At 37.7% G+C, this 17446-nt stretch overlaps 1 protein-coding gene across 4 annotated transcripts in view; it reads right to left on the minus strand.

Annotated features, from left to right (window-relative positions):
• The window catches only part of LOC131027345 (uncharacterized), a 55801-nt gene that overhangs the window by 16189 nt on the left and 22166 nt on the right, over positions 1 to 17446 (minus strand). For 3 of the 4 annotated variants that reach the window (XM_057957373.2, XM_057957376.2, XM_057957374.2), the window contains exons 6-9: positions 4855 to 4928; positions 4624 to 4699; positions 4398 to 4529; positions 4200 to 4294 (exon numbers count right to left, since the gene is read on the minus strand). In XM_057957373.2, coding sequence (XP_057813356.2) covers positions 4200 to 4294; positions 4398 to 4529; positions 4624 to 4699; positions 4855 to 4928 — 377 coding nt within the window. Of the gene's footprint in view, positions 1 to 4199; positions 4295 to 4397; positions 4544 to 4623; positions 4700 to 4854; positions 4929 to 17446 lie in introns of those variants that run through there. The other variant, XM_057957377.2, reaches the window with a different exon arrangement.

Here is a 17446-nt window from a genome sequence, read left to right on the forward strand (position 1 = left end):
ACATGTGAGTCTTTGGGACATGTTCCACATCCATCTCCACTAGATCTTGGAGTGCCTTTTTCAGCAGTGTGGCACAATTTGCCACCTTTGGAGGGGGTATCTTTCAGCATCGACATGGGGACACTTGAGCAGTTTTCAAAGATTCCTTTCATCATGAGTTTTCTTCATACATCTTCCCTTCATGATTGGGGAGACTTCATGGATACACCTTTGGTTTTGTTTCTTCCTAAGGGGAGGAATGTTGTTCGACGTTCGTGGAGCAGTTTCTTCATACATCGAGCTTCTATCATTGGTGCAGATTCCACATTGAGGGGGGGCTTTCTAGCTTCTCTTCTTCTCTCATATGGGAGGGACTTTTTCCTCACATGGGGTTTTGTCCTTCACATTCTCCTATGAGAGTTCTCTTGTATGTTTTTCATCTCTCTTTTGGGGGAGGGTTTTTTCCCATTGGGTTTTTCTCTCTTTCCCCACTTTGTGAGAGATTTCATTGCATTGGTTTTCATGCATTTGCATTTGTACATGGGTACCTAACATGGCCTCGTAGCCGGGACCCATCTTGCATTGCTTAGTTGCATTGTAGACTTAAGTGCATTCCCCTAAGTTGCACTTAAGGGGGGGTGTTGGTGTAAATAATTATTCATTTTGGATATTATTACACTTACTTAAGTTTACTTAGGATAATGCATTTCATAGTAGTTTGGGTATGAGACACTTGGGTGTTTGTGCCACATTGGGATAATGTGTGTAGGAGAAATTCCACCTTTTATGGTGTTGATTTTGTTGTTACACTCCACATTCAGTGGGTGATCCACCTCATGTGGACTATTATATTATTTCTCCTACCTACCCACACCTATTTCCTACCTACCCTTGTTAATTATTGAGCCACATGTCATGTTTGTGTGCTCACATATCCCTAGCCTTGCCTATATAAGCAAGCTCATCTACATTGTATGTAACTATTGAATCATTATTATTGATCATTTTCTATTGATGAGAATACAGTTTATTCTTGTCCCATATTATGTCTCTATTTTGTACATTTCATTGAGCTCTTGATCTTGGCAAAATCTCACATGCATATTGTAAAATGTTAAATTGACTTATAATTATTTATGTAGAAATAATGTGTTTGTATTGCTTTTGAAGAAATGAAAATCTCCTCTAATAACTTAGAAAATTGTGTTAAATATATGAGTATGTGTTTTTTATGAATGACATATCCAGCCGTATCCATATTGGGGGTCTTAAAAAATGGCCGTATCCATATCCAATACCGTATCCATATTTGTATCTGTCTCCATGTCCGTGCAACTTTGACTACAAGTCAATTATGCAACCAGCAGTTATAAAGACATTTTGCATAAAAAATCATTTCAACATCAATTATGTAGCCAACAGTTATACAGTGAGCAACACCATAAAAGTTGACCACAGATGGCAAAGGTCACAAGGGAAAATGAGCTATAAAAGGCCCAAATGCCTCAAAAGGGAAGGTTCTATCAGGATTACAAGACTATTGAGAAAATTCCTAGAGGATTATTTGCGACCAAATGCAGTGCCCGTACTGCTCTTCAATTGGACTTGAGTTGGCACCTACACCTCCTCTGACAAAAAAACCACTTTTAAGTATAGTCTGAGAATTTAAATCACAATCAAATTTTCTAAATTTCTTTCAAACAAACAAATAATTCAACAGATTCTCTTTCAAATTTTCATTCTTTTGTAGCTGTTTTTTGTTTTCATCTGTTCCATATCTAGTTTGTAACAAGATAAGCACTATGATGGGTGACCTGATTAAATGAGTACTGAGTGGACCATTCAAGCTCATGAGAGAGTGGTCACTGAATAAACAAGTGCATACAGGAAATGGATTGTTGAAGGAATGACTCATATATTGAATACTACATGCACTTTTAAGTCTTAAAATAGTTGGAATGTGGAAAATCTGATTGCTTAAAATCAGAGCTCTAATTTAGGAGATGTGAGCCAACCAATATATTGTAATATCACTCATCTGTAAATTCCAAAAGGCGAGGGTCAAACATGGAACAGAAGCTAGTTCATCTCTACATGATCCTCCATAATTAATTATTGACAGAAAAAAGAGGAGCTTAGTTTTTCTGACATAAAACCCAAATTCATCAACCCCAGGTAAGAGCTATCAATATACAGCATGGCATCACACACAAAACTAACTCGCCCATTCAGTACAAGTTCAATTATAACCCTCGAGGCTTATCCAATATTAGAGCAAAGGGCACCCACAGCATCTCTTGGGACATGTCTGTAACTTTCAAAAGGCAGAGGGACACACATGGAAGAGTAACCAGTTCATCTATACATGTATCCTCCTTATAGATTTTTTGACACAATATCCAAGTCATCAACCCCCAGATTAAAGATATTAATATACAGCATGGCAGCACAAATGCAGCCAACTCACCTGTCATGTGCCTAAATTAGCTGGAATGGCCAGCAATTAATAAAAAGATGTTTTTAAACACCCCATCATCTAATATATACATTTAAAATATACAATAATAAAATAAACAATTTAAAAACAAATAAATAAAATAAACATTTAAAATTTTCAAGCTGGCACCCAATATGAGCCAACTTATTTCTCCAAACTTGACCAACATGTTTGTGCATCCTAGCGTGAGCAGGTATAAGGGCAATTTGGGTTCACTGAATAAGGCATGCTGAGATTTTTGGATGACTTTCTATTTTTTCACTGGCAGAACGAAACTCCTGTTGCATGAAAGAAGGTTGGGACGAAAACCCTAACCATCCACAATTCATTTCTGCATTCAACATTGCAAATCTGCTCATTCTGAAAGTTTGTTACAGGCTTGGACAACTGGAGATTTATCAATGCTGCACCTGCCAGGCTGAAGGGACAAGGGCTGATCAACGCACACGACCAAATAGCAGCTTGCCGTCTCATTTTCAGGTGCTGGGACCACAGCAGGCGTGGTTCTGAGCAACATACATAGCATAAGGGCAGAAATCAGTTATTCAACCTGCCTGCTGCTGCCACTGAACCCTCACTGAGGTTACATCAGAACCCTAGGTGATTCTTCTTATTGAAGCCCAGTCTAAACCAGATAATAGGAAGGTGTGCCAACTGTCTGCCCATCCATTAAAGCGGTGAATCTGGGCACTTAGTACCAACAGTGAGCTGCTACACCCTGCTAAACAACCCAGATCTTAAGTTTCTGTGGCAGTCATTGGAGTTTTCATGCAAATACAGACCTAAGTATGATCCTGGAAGGTGTATTACGGTTAGAGCAGTCAGAAAAGCAATAGTTTGAGGGTTCAATGCCTCAAATATTGGCTGCTGGGTCTGTGTAGAGCATAAAGCTTGCCCAGAATCATAGGGGAGTTAACTATATCAGGTCAGAGAAGCATATCCCGTCAATGTAAATTCTGTTAAAAGCAATTTTTCTGACATACATGTTCCTATTTCAACTAATTGAAACAATCAACTGCTGCTTATTATTTAATTCAGTGTGGAGTTTTTTAATATGTCTTGTGTTGTGGAGAATTAAAGTGTTAGTTTATTCTGCTATTGGATCATTCAGTATTGTTTGCAGACATAAGTTTTAATCCATTCTATCAGATCTGATTGATTCTTTAATTGGAAACCTAGGATCATTACATCATGGATTCAGTAAGTTCAATCATGATTCATAACCTCAAGGAGTATCCAACAACAGAGAAAAAGGGTACCACAGCACCTTTTGGTGTGTGCATAGCAAGCCATGACATTATGCACTTTTCTCATGTACAATAGAATAATCAGTTTCAATATACATATTCGTCTCTCTATAACACAAGTTCCAGCAATTGAGACTGTTGTCCCTCCCCAAAAATTCCTGCAGTTCAGATCAATCTTGCAACTACTAAACAAAAACGGCTTGGTATACAAGCTAACCATACAAACAATATTAACACTTCAAAACTTCTTACATCAATTACATTTCCATACATAGTTCTACCTAACAAAGCAGCTTTGAGAACATTCTTGATTGATACTGTAGCATCAGACATTTCTTGACAAGATGAATAAAACGTCACTCTAAAGGCATACAATGTTGCTTCCAAGGTACCATACATTGTGACTGCCAAATATGCATAATTTCACCTGCTTAATTGTAGCTATCAAATAATTTAAACTTAGTTAGAAGATTCACCTTTTTCAAAAAGCAGCATGGTATACAATATTATATTCAATCTGACACCTCCAAGAGCAAATTTTTCAAAAAGTTCAATTTGCATGTGCTCCCAACTGTATCACAATTTCCAAACACATACTAAGAAACACAAATGTAACATAACGTTTTATAAAGACTAGATAATGGCTGAAGATAGGAAACTGCAAAATAGCTAACCTTTGCAAAGGAAATTTGGAAATTTCAACACTTGTGCTCAGATGGCAATTTCCAAGCATGTCAAGTAACTCTCTTGACTTCACTATATTTCGTGTTAGAAACAGGTAAGATGCCGCACAGCCAACATTAACCCTGTTCCACCCACACTACAATTAAGCAATAAGCTGAAACAAATGAAAATCTACTGGAAAGAAAGGTTCCATAATAATCAGGGTGAGTGCACTACCTTAGAGCCTGCAAACCAACTCCAACAAGAATATTACTAATATCGTGGAGCCCATGGCTTCCCAACACTTGCAAGCCTGTAATTTTATTCATTGTAAATGTCAATCAAACAAATAGATATCATTCAATACAACAACTTCTAATACCAGATTCCAACACAGAAATCCAACAATAAATGGTTAACAGACCAGAACATTAGTTGATACTTAACATATCAAACCAAAAACCTTACCTGGCTGACTTAAACTTGATGATGTTAGTACTATATACAGTTTGCTTTCACTACTCAACAACACTGCAACTTGTCTGCAATTAGAGGTAATTAAGATCAGAAATAGAAAGTAATCCCTCCATATCCAAAGTACTTGCTCATCCATATTATCTTTGACCCAACATATTAAACAAAATTCCAACAGAAATAAATTGAAATAAAAAGTATACTACAATCTGCAACAAATGCATTTTATCCAAAAACGTGTTACTCTCCAAACCCAAAATTCACAAGGAAAGTCCTCTGTGGTTGATAAGAAAACCTTGAAAAGCATAAGATATTCTCACAGCTACAGGAAATTTTTACAGACAAAATTTCTTATATGAAAGCAGATCATTGGAAGCCACTTTTCTCTTGCTCACACCATCTATAACATGCATTTACATTTTTGTTCTACACATCGTTAATTTTTTATCCTTTTATTGTTCAAGATTCTCCCTTGAGGTATTTTATATAATGGTCAAAATTTCTGTCATAAAATGCTAGTCAGGATGGAAATTAGAAATTAATATGTGTTTCTCTTGGTGCAATGACATAAATTGCCAATCGTGAGCTTCATAATTTACTTTCAACCCAGCTAATTATTCAGATTACGCTCAGATTGAAATATATATACCATAAAGATCAAATGTTCACAGGACAGAATCTTCTGCAGTCGTATCATATTAAATTATACATTTTAAGTTTGGGTAGGCAGTCTATATATCAAGAACCCACCTCAGGGATAATTAACTTTTAAGTCTACTTTGCAATAGAGAGTATCCTAGTCTGGGGGGTTGAGCTTAATTAGTTAAATAAAGCATTAAGCTCTCATCGTAAAGACCGAAGTTCAAATCCCAAAAGGACATCTAAGTTGTGACTCTTGGTCTTCCATAGTTGGCTTCTAGTGTGAAAGCGGTTTCTAAATAAATCAATTTCTAAATTATGCCTCTTGGTCTTCCATAGGTGTTTGCTAGTGTTGTTGCTTGAAAGGAGCTTGTATTAGTCTCATGGTTGTCCTAGCAACTTCCATAGGTGTTTGCTAGTGTGGTTTCTTGAAAGGAGCTTGTATTAGTCTCATGGTTGTCCTAGCAAGAACTTGCAATGGTCTCATGTTGATGCTCATACAACAAGAAGTTTTGTAAACAATTAACAATATAAAAATAGAAAGTATTTCTAAGGGTTACCTCTATACATCTATTCAGGTACAGATTTCGGCAGTACCCAGTCACACATCCCAGGTAGTTCTGTGATGTTCTCTTAAACTAATAAGAAACCCGTTAAACACTAAAAGCAAATAAAAAAAATAACTATGCAAACCTGTGTTAGCATTTTCAAGAAATTTTGCTGCTTCCACATATTTTGCCTTGTTAGATTAAATGTCCTTATTGGTCATTATATGTTGTTTCACCTAAAATGTCTATTGTTGTGCAAGATATATATACAAGTGCTTGATCAAAAGAAGGATGCGGAGGAGAATGACATGAATTCACTTAACCTTCTCATCCTACCTAATAGTATCCAAAACCCTTGCAAAAATTTGATAGAAATAATGTGATTGCATATTTATGATGTTAGGTGGATTTAGAACAAAAGAGTAGTGTCAGAATTTTGATATGGGTTTATATTCAAATTTTTGGGGAAACATAAAATTACTCACAAACCCTTGAACAATGAAAACTTATTGGGAAAATTTATGTTATTGGAAAAGAGGATTCCCCTTGCCTTTTTGGACTAGTGGGTATTTTTGCTTTTGAAATTGCTAATTTTTAAAAATTGAAGCTTCCAAAATGGTGAGTCTTTTCTTTCTTTTTTACTTATTAGTTTAAGAGAACATCACAGAACTACCTGGGATGTGTGACTGGGTACCACCAAAATCTGACCTGAATAAACTTTCAACCTTCTCTCTCGTTTACAACATTTCACATTATTATAAACTTTCAATAAATCTCAAAATGCATGTAGAGATGCTTGACTTATTATAAATGTGGGTACATGAGTCCCCTTCCAACTGCCATTGCCATTCATACATATGAATTTTGGATATTAGGGCAAGTGAAAACATTTTTATTTTGCAAAATGAAATGTCTTCTGTTGGAAATATGATTTCCTATCTGCAATGTCCCCATAGGATTTAATAATAAATTAAAATATAAAAAATTATAAAAATAAAATATAATATATAATTAAAATTTAATTAAGTTTAATGAATGGTCAAAAGGCATGAAATGAAGAGTTGTGAACCCCTCAAACATAAGATATAAAAAGGAGATCATTTCATTTGAGAAGGAGATCCATGGATGATCATCATTTGGTAATGAAGGAAGCAATCAACCAATTTGAAAATGAATTATTATTTTCAAAGGCAGCAATGAATGAAGATGACTTGATTCTTGTGAAAGGTGATGAATCGTCCAAGAAAATCAAATCAAGCAATTCAGCATATGAATTTAGAACTTCATATTAAAAACAACTAGTCATTAAACAATATATAACTTCAGAAATTCATTCAAGAATCATTCATAAAGGCACTCAAGTATTATTCAAGGATTGAATTGAAAATATACCAAGTTATCAATTTTAAATTCTACATAGTATTTGCAAATCAGATGGGGTCCAGGCTCACAGGGAGGGCTAAGGGTTGGAAAGATGGGGTCTTTTCATGCCCTTTGGCAAGCTAGAGATGAGGTCCTTGGTATTGTCACTGTTGAGTTAAGGACAGGATGCTTGAATTCAGCAGAATTGCAAAGTTTTCTCAGAATTCATGATTTGATCAACTTGGGTATATATATGGGCATAAAACTTATTGAGAAAAAATTGATCAAATATTTGTTGTTGAGAAGTCCTAGTTGTGTTGATGTGCACTTCTCAACATCGATGCAAATTTGGAAACCATTATGATGACACTCTACATCCTGTCTAGCCTACTCCTATTGTTCCTTGGATCGTTACGCCTAATATTTCATGTGATTGTCTTGCGTGTGTTGTTGGGTCACCACACTCGTTACTCAATGTTGGTGGTTGTCACCATTCCCTTGTTTGTTATTGGTCATTAATTACCATAAACCTTGTGTGTCATTCCTTGATTATGGGTGCAATTTGTACGATTATTGATGTGATGTCATGCCTTATTTTTTGTGCTATGACCGTTAGGTGTAAAATGGTAATTTAGCATGTGTTAATGGATGAATTGTAATATGGTTTTGGAGTGATTTATTTCTTTCCTAAACTACATTGAAAAGAAATGAATGATATCAATGAATAGTAAAGGACAACATTATGTGAATTAAAAGTATTGTCACCTATTTCATTCTCCTTTTGGTTGGGTCACATGCACCCAAGTGGTGAATTATGTATTGTGCTATGATTTATTGTTTTAAAGAGCATCCCAAAGGGGGGCATTACACTAGTGTCAATTTTTTGACCTCATTTTCCATGCCTTGACTTGTAGGGCCAAGTTGGACTGTTTAATTTAGCATTGGATACTAGGGCTAGGAGTGGAGTGGGCTCATCCTTGTCATTCAAAGGTGGGCTAGGCCCCTGTCAAGCATTGTATGATTACACTTATTGAAGAAAAATTGATCAGACATTTGTTGTTGAGAAGTCCTAATTGTGTTGGTCTTGCACTTCTCAACATCGATGCAAATTTGAAAACCATCATGATGACACCCTACATCCATCTCTAGCCCAAGTGGCTTGGTGAAAATGTCTGCAGTCTGATCCGCTGTAGGAACATACTGCAAGTCTATGATCCTGTCTTCCACCAACTGTCGTATGTAATGACAATGAACATCTACATGCTTGGTTCATTCATGAAAGACTGGATTCCATGCTAACTTGATAACGCCATCGTTATCAACAAACAAGGTGGTCGGTCCTAGTGGTGACATCTACATATCCCCAAGCATCCGACGAAGCCAGACAGCTTCACAACCTGCCTTAACTGCCCCTCTATATTCGGCCTTTGTAGAGGAGAGAGAAATAGCATGCTGCTTCTTACTGGTCCATGTGACAGCACCGGATCCCAAACTAAACACATATCCAGAAGTTGACTTTTTATCGTCGACAGAGCTGGCCCAATCTGAATCTGTGAATCCACGGAGTCTAGGATTAGAACTCCGAGAGTAGAGAATTCCATAATCAGTAGTGCCCTTCACATAACAAAGCACACGCTTTGCGGCTATCCAATGATCAGCCTTGGGAGCTGTCATAAAGCGTGAAACGTAGCTGACTACGAAGCTGATATCACATCTAGTAGCAGAGAGGTAGATGAGACTACCTACTGGTTGCCTGTATGTAGTATCATCAATGGGAGGAGAATTAGACTGGGTTGATAACTTCAGACCTTTCTCCATAGGTGTAGATGCAGTCTTGCAATCCTCCATACGAAACTTGTCTAAAAGAGCCCTAGCATATTTAGACTGAGAAATGAATATACCAGAAGGCTGCTGCCAAACCTCAACACCTAGGCAATAATGCATGAGCCCAAGGTCAGTCATGTCAAAAGACTAGCATAAACTCTGTTTGATTCCCTGAATCAAAGATGTCGAACTGCCAGTGATGATCAAATCATCCACATAAATGACCAGAAGGATGATATCACTGTCAGTAGTTTTGATGTACAAGTTTGAGTCTGAAGAACTCCTCTTGAAGCTTTGATCACTGAGGTACTTATCAATTTTCATGTACCATGCCCTAGGGGCCTGCTTCAAACCATAGAGAGCTTGCATCAGTCTGAGAACCTGGTGTTCTTTACCTGCAACCTTGAAACCTGGAGGTTGCATCATGTAGACCTCTTCTTGTAGGTCACCATTCAGGAAAGCACTCTTGACGTCCATCTGATGGACCTTCCAGCCAAATTGTGCTGCCATGGCTAAGACTAATCTGATAGTTGCTCATCTTGGCTGTAGGAGCAAAGGTCTCCTCATAATCAATGCCCTAACGCTGAGAAAAGCCCTTTGCAACTAAGCGAGCTTTGTACTTATCCAAAGTACCATCAGACTTGTATTTGATTTTGCAGACCCATTTGCAACCAATGGGTTTCTTCCCTGGTGGAAGATCAGAAAGTTCCCAGGTGTGATTCTTCAACAGGCTTTGGTGTTCAGATTGCATAGCCTGTTCCCACTCTAGAATACCTTTGGCCTCGGAGTATGTCTGAGGTTCAAACACACTGTGAATGTTGGCCATGAGAGCAAAATTAACTATCCCTATAGGTTTGCTCTTTTTCCGAGCAGTTCTCCCATCGATGAGTTCATCATCCCGAAGATCAGCAAGTGTCTTGGCCCACCATTTAGGCCGGAGAGGAGAAGAACCAACATTAGCATCAGGAGATGCTCTATGATCAGGTTCCTCATCAGAAGAATCCGGATCAAAATCAGGTGAAGCATCTGCAAATCTGGTTGATCCTGCAGGAGAAGCCGGAGGTGTATGTACAGGAATCACCGGGATAACTAGAGCTACTGGAGCTGCAGGAGCCCTCCCATCAAGTGGACCTAATGGAAGTCTAACTCTCAAATCATGAGCCTTCATAGGCTGCTCTGCTAAATCAGGAATAGGAGAGACAGGCATGAAGGGTCCTCGCTGCTCATCAAAGACTCATCACGACTATACAGGAGACGAGATGTCTCGATGTCAATCAAGCGGTAGGCTTTGTGAAGACTACTGTATCCAGTAAGCATAAGTTTCTGGCTCTTGGCATCCAACTTGGTGCGTGAAGCATCAGGGATCCAAACATAAGCAAGGGAGCCGAAAACCTTCAGATGACTGATTTTGGGCTTGTGACCTGACCAGGCCTCTTCCAAAGTCTTGCCTTCGACCGCCACAGTGGGTGACCGGTTCAAAAGGTAGACTGGAGTGTTAACTGCTTCTGCCCAAAAAAGCTTCGGAACATGTCTGTGGTTGAGCATGGATCTAGCCATCTCAGTGATTGTTATGTTCCGATGTTCAACTACACTGTTCTGTTGGGGTGTGTGGGGTGTGGTTAACTGGAACTTAATGCCATGAATATCACAGAAGCTAGAGAATTCACTAGAACAAAATTCCCCCCCATTATCTGATCTAAGAGCAATAATAGATTTCCCAGACTCTTTTTCAACTAGAGGTTTAAACTTCTGAAATACAGTAAATGTTTCTGATTTCTTTGCAAGAAAATAGACCCACATTTTTCTACTGAAATCATCAACAAACAACAGAAAATACCTGGACCCAAGAACAGAAGGAGTAGCCATAGGGCTGCAGATATCAACATGAACAAGATGAAGTACCTGAAAAGCCCGCCATGAATCGCCACTTTTGAAGGGTGTGCGATGTTGCTTCCCAACCTGGCATGCATCACAAACTCCAAGCTGCTAAGTCTGAATCTCTAGCAATCCGAGGACAAGCACGTCCTGAGCAAGCTGAGCAAGATAGCGCACATTTAAGTGCCCATATCGTTGATGCCAAAGTGTACTGAGAGAAGACTGCCTAGCAGCCATAGCGAGGTCTTGAGAAACCCCGGAATCTGCAAGTCTGAAAAGACCATGACCCTCAAGACCAACTGCAACAACTGACTGAGTCTCCTAATCAGTGATGGTGCACTGATGTGAACTGAAGGTGACATCCAACCGTGGAGAGTGTCGCAGCATCTGACTGACTAAGAGTAGATTGAGCTCCATCCCTAAACGTGGAAGACATCAAGGAAAATGAGATTCCTCCCAGCAAACTGAATCTGAATGTTGCCTTTGCTGACAACCGTGTATTCTTCCCCGCCACCAAATATAACAGAATTTGAATAAGGCTGGTAGTCAGTGAACCAGTCTCGACGGTGGGTGAAATGACAAGAGGCACCTGAATCAATATACCAGGCAGACGATTTGACATGATCTGCAGGTCTTTTAGCCATGAAGGCGTAAAAGGCAGATTATGTCTGCTCAATGTGCTCTGCACTGTTCGCTTTGGGCTGCGAACTAGATTGCTTAGCTTGGGCAGCTAAGCGCTTCCAACATTCAACCTTCATGTGACCATACTTGTGGCAGTAGTTGCATTGAATGTTCTTTTTCTTGGAGCCTTCTGATGCAGGAGCAGAGGGTTTCTGCTGAGAAGACTGCTAAGAATGAGGCTTGCCCTTTTCCTTGTGAAAAGAATTAGCAGCAAACGCTTGTTCTGTGGAGGTGGAGCTAGAACTGCTACCAAACTACTGTGTCCACCGATCTTGCTGAAGCAGAAGTGTGCAGAGATCTGTGAACTTTAGATCAACACCAGTAGAAGTGATGTTGAGAGTTTCGATAAAATGCGCGTAGGACTTGGGTAAACTTTTAAGGGTGATTACCACAATGTTACCTATATAGATGAATTGTTTGTTAACTCTCTAAATTTGTGTTCCATGGCCTTTTGTCATTGTCAAGCACTTTGATTGCTATGCAGCCTGATTCCGCCTATGACAAAATGAAAGCCTGCATTTGGGTCTGCAGTACCCTAAATACTTTAAGTATTAGGGTCATCCACTCAAATTGTTTTTAACCTTTTAAATTTTAACACGAGTCTATCTGGTCATATTTAGCCTCTTGATTGATTATGACATTAGAGTTCATCTTTTAATCCCTTTTGCTTCATGTTATATCATGGAAAGCTAGAAGTCAATCAACAAAAGCTTGATGAGCATCCCTTTGTTCCCCTGACTTTTTAAACTCATTCATTCCTTCTGTTTTTCCAATCCCAGCCCACCACTCACTCTAGGTTAAGCTTAAGATTTGGTGTAATTTACCTTTTTAGTAAATAATCCTTTCAAAATATGCTGGTTCTAACCATGTTTGTAAAATGAAAGCTAGAAGCCAATCAACAAAAGCTTGTTAAGCATGCTTTTGTTTATTTGATTCCTCAAAGTCATTCAATCCTTTTGATCTATTCCAGATGTAGCATAGACTTCTGACTCCAGCCCACCACCTATGATGTGTTAATAGTAATACTAAGAATTAATGTATAAGAAACCCTTTAAAATATGTGAAACTAACCAAGTAAGGTAGTATAGACCATAGATGAAACCATTTGTCACAATGGTCAACCTTGTATATAGATGACAATACAGCTACAAGGAACAAAACCACATACTTTGGAAGTGACCAACTGAAACAACATTTAATTAGATTACCAAAAAGAGCAATAATTTGGTCTGCCACAGATGGCAAACAATGATTTTAAGCCATGGAGTTCCCAATCTTGCAGATTTAAGTCAAAGATCCAGCATAAAAAAACAACAAACAATGTGGTGCTGTTCATGCTGAAACAACTTAGGAGTTCTGCCAAACAAGAAGATCAACGGGACCATCATAAGGCACCAATAAGCCTAGCAATTCACCACTCAGAGTGTCTTCATAACTTTATATGTCCACCGAGCTGTGAGCTAGAGTTATTGTAATGTCCGCTCTTTCAATTTAAACCAAGATAAACACATAATGCCAATAATAAAAGATTATGACAATAATTATAAAAAGGAGAGCCTCAAGTAAAATAAAAATTAAACTATAATATAGTTATAAAATTGAAATATGAAGGTTTATTTTAAATAATAATTCCTCTCAAAATATGGGTTGTGAAGGAAATTCAAACAGTAACAACTTTGGGGGAAAAAATCTATTTAAGAGAGGCCAAGCAAGAAGAAGAGACATACACATTAAAAATTATATTATCGGATTTTTACTCCTTATGGAGCATGGAACTTCAGTTCAATTAACCTGAGAAGGAAATCCCTCATGGTCTGGAATTGAAAGACGAAAACCTCCTAATTTACATCACTAGATTAGTGGATGAAAAACTCCTGACTCAAGCTGTTTGTATTGAGCCAATTATATTTTATTCTTATTGTATTATTACATAGTTGGAGCAGCTAATATTGCACCAAAATATTCAAAGTGCACTGCAAATCCCAAAGGGCAGAAATCTGCCACTCCTTTACAGACATAGTTGCTATCAAAGAGGGTCTGTTAAATACAGTGCCATTTATGAACCAAACTGATTTTGAGTGTGAGACAATTTAATTGGCTGGACTAATTATCTTCATCTGTATAGTATTATACATCTGTTTGGAATTCAGCAATCCCATACCAGTTTGTGATTTACATCAGTCAGGGTGAAGTGAGGATCCATGGCAGATTTTATAAACTAAATTAAAGAAGTGCCTAACTGAAACAAGGTTTGCTAATCAATATTACTCAGCAATATATGTTCAGCAACTCACATTTCATATTGGAGAGCATGCCGATTTATTTCAAAAAGGGTCTCTATTCATCTTATGCTTTAATTGCTACATATTATAGTGATTCCTATTGAATTCAAAGAGGCTAAATATTTCGTGGCAAAACTGGACAATCAATGTATGATGCCGCTGTGATTAATTTCTCTTATTTATAAATTACAAGGATCTTCTTAACAATTAGCCAACCCTTGTAAAATATTGAAGGAATTTAAAATTGATCAAATCTTATAAAATATTCCATCCAGGATATTACAATGGTATGAGAGCTGGACCTTGCTAGCCTGTAAGGTTTCCTCCTTATGTAGTCAAATAACAAAACCTCAGTATATCCATTAGAAAATGAATAGTCTTTTGCAGGAACATATGTTTGTCAATTTAACAGTTGATGATTATGCAGATATTATGTTTGACCCTTTGTGATTACACATAAAATCAACATTACTGCTACTTCCTAGATTATTGATGATTCTAGAACTTATAGCTTCAAAACCAACATTATTCCATCCTCTCTATTCAGTCATCTTTATATCTTGATTCAAATATTACCATACAAAACAGCAAAAGGCAAACACGATTCTCATTTCTTGAAGTAGTTAAATCCTCTATAATGTGTACATACTTCAGAACCAATCTGCTATTCGATAGTGATGCTGGATAAGTGTCATTACTGATACTTTGTAGCATGGGCATATGATTAAAGAGAACCAGACCCTATACTTCTTGCAGATCAGTCTGATATGGGCAGATATCATACCGAAGACAATATAATTTCATTTGGAGCTAACATGAATTATTTGAGAAGAGTCACAGGCAAAACTAAGAGGCTTGTTCTCAATTGGAATTATTAATAATAGGAGATGGATGTTGATAAAGAAAAAAGATCATTACAAAGATAGACATGTTGGGTTAAATGCTTCACATAATGCAATGATATGAATGCTTCCAGAAGGGAGAATAGTGAGGCAAGCACTTCAAGAGCCAATTACAATAATCAAAACAATCACACACAGAGAATAGTTGTTGGGTATGTTGGCAGACCTCTCCAGCCCACTTTCATTAATAGAAAAGAAGATCCTGAGGTAGAATTGCAAAATCCAATATAGGAAGATATCGATGCCGGTTATGCAGACTATAGAAATCTTCCTACAGAGATCCAAAAGGCAATGTCTTTCAAAAATTTCATGAATATGATGAGTGGCAGAATGTTGTTTATAACTAGGAAAGAGGGTTCGGATTGCCTTAAGGCAACATCCGAACCCATATAGGACTGGGACCTATCCTAAAAGGGTAATGTGCCCCTAAAACAGGACCAGCCCCATATCTCCACGCCACACTAAATATCTACCACACCACAATAAATCAAATTGGCGCCAAAATGCATTAAGGCCGACTTGGAATTATATGGGTTAAAAGCTCATAAAAATAAAGTTCAAATGCAAACTCAAATCACTCATTCATTTTCTCATGCAATCAGCGAAATTGCTCTGCAACTAAAGGTGCAAAATATAGAAGAGGATTGTGCGAATTTGTTCAAGAAAATAGAAGGCATTTGGTATTCCTTGATGCAGACTTGGTGTAATTAGAAGGGCAGATCTGATATGCTAAAAGGGAGCAGATCTGAAGAGTCAAGCTAAGTATTGTATTGATGCAATTAAGATTGAATACATAATCTAACCTGTGGGTCTTTAGTGCTGGGTTTTTCCTCCTTGGAGGTTTTCCCAGGGTATTTGTGTTGGTCTCTTGCTCTCTTGTTTTCATTCTTGCATTTACTTGATTATGGTTTACTTAATGTTAGCAAATAATTAAATGCTAGAAATCTGATTACTGAACTAGGTCACAAAATTAACATGGTATCAGAGCTAAGGTGTTACTAACTTCAGATTTTAGTAAATCATTTGTTGCATTTAGTTGTTGTTTGTTTTCAAATTAAAATGTCAGGTTTGAGGGCTGAAGATAGACTTGATGGAGCCCTTGATTTTGCTGCTTGGAAAGTCGTATTCTACTGATCCTTGAAGAGAATGAACTGCTTAAATTCGTAGAAGAAGGAAGGTTGTCCCCTCCTGAAGATGCTGAAGAACTGAAGCAGTTCAAGAAAGACTCCCTCAAGGCTAGGAAAATCATAATTGAATCTATCAAGAATCATCTTGTCACTGTCATATCAAAATTTGCGTCTGCCAGGGAAATGATCAAACACTTGGAAGGGATGTATGAAGTCAACAACCTCAGCAGCTTCTTCACATCAAAATGAAAGAAGAAGACTCAATCATGGCCTACTTCATGAAGATCAATGAACTAAAGGACAAGCTAAGTACTCTTGATTGCCAAATTTCGGATAAAGATCTTGTCATGATTGCATTAAATGGTCTACCTGATGAATGGGAACCATTCACTCGTAGCATTGGTGGAAGAGCTGATCGTCCCAACTTTGAGCGTCTTCAATCTGATTGCATTGAAGAGGAATCTCGAATTGAGGTAAGAGGAAAACTCAAGAACTCTCACAAAGATGATAATCATGTTCTCTTAGCTAAATATAGGAAAGGTGGACATTGGAAGAAAGAAAAGAGAAGCAAAGATTTTAGATCCTCCTCCTATGATCCAAGGAAGAAGTCAAGAGATTCCTCCCACATTTGTTGCTTCAGATGTGATAAGTATGGTCACTATGCCAAAGATTGTCAGAATGATCCCAAGGAAAGGGAAGTCAATTTAAATGAAGTTGCTAAACAAAATGAGGACTATCTTCTTATCTCTGCTCTATCAAGCAATGTTCCTATGGACAGTGATACTTGGATAATTGACAGTGGTGCCTCCAGACACATCTCAGGTTTTCGTGAGCATCTTTCAGATCTGATAGAAAAGGATACCAACCTTCATGTGGTAATCGGTGATGATGCTCGATACTCGGTAAAAGGTTCAGGTACTACCTCTTTAAAACTAAATTATGGTATTTCCTTACAACTCTGTGATATCCTTTTTGTACCTAGTATTAAAAGAAATCTTATTTCCATTTCTGACTTAGAAGATAAGGGTTTGCAAATAGCATTTTCTGAAGGGAAAGTACTTGCTTGGTCTAAGAAATCTAATTTCAAAACTGCTCGTGTTATTGGAAATAGATGTGATAGTTTATATAAGCTTGCAGCTAACTCAATTCAAGCTCTCATCCATGAGAGCCCCTGAATCATGCGAGCTATGGCATAGAAGACTTGGACATCTACACTTTCAAGCTCTTCCCACTCTCGGTAAAATGGTTAAAAGGTATGCCTAAACTTAGTTTATCTCATGATGATGCTTGTAAAGGTTGTGCAATGGGTAAGAATGTGAAGAACCCTTTTCATAAAAGTGATAGTA

Source organism: Cryptomeria japonica, chromosome 3 (assembly GCF_030272615.1).
Source record: "Cryptomeria japonica chromosome 3, Sugi_1.0, whole genome shotgun sequence".
In the NCBI taxonomy this organism is placed as follows: Eukaryota; Viridiplantae; Streptophyta; class Pinopsida; order Cupressales; family Cupressaceae; genus Cryptomeria; species Cryptomeria japonica.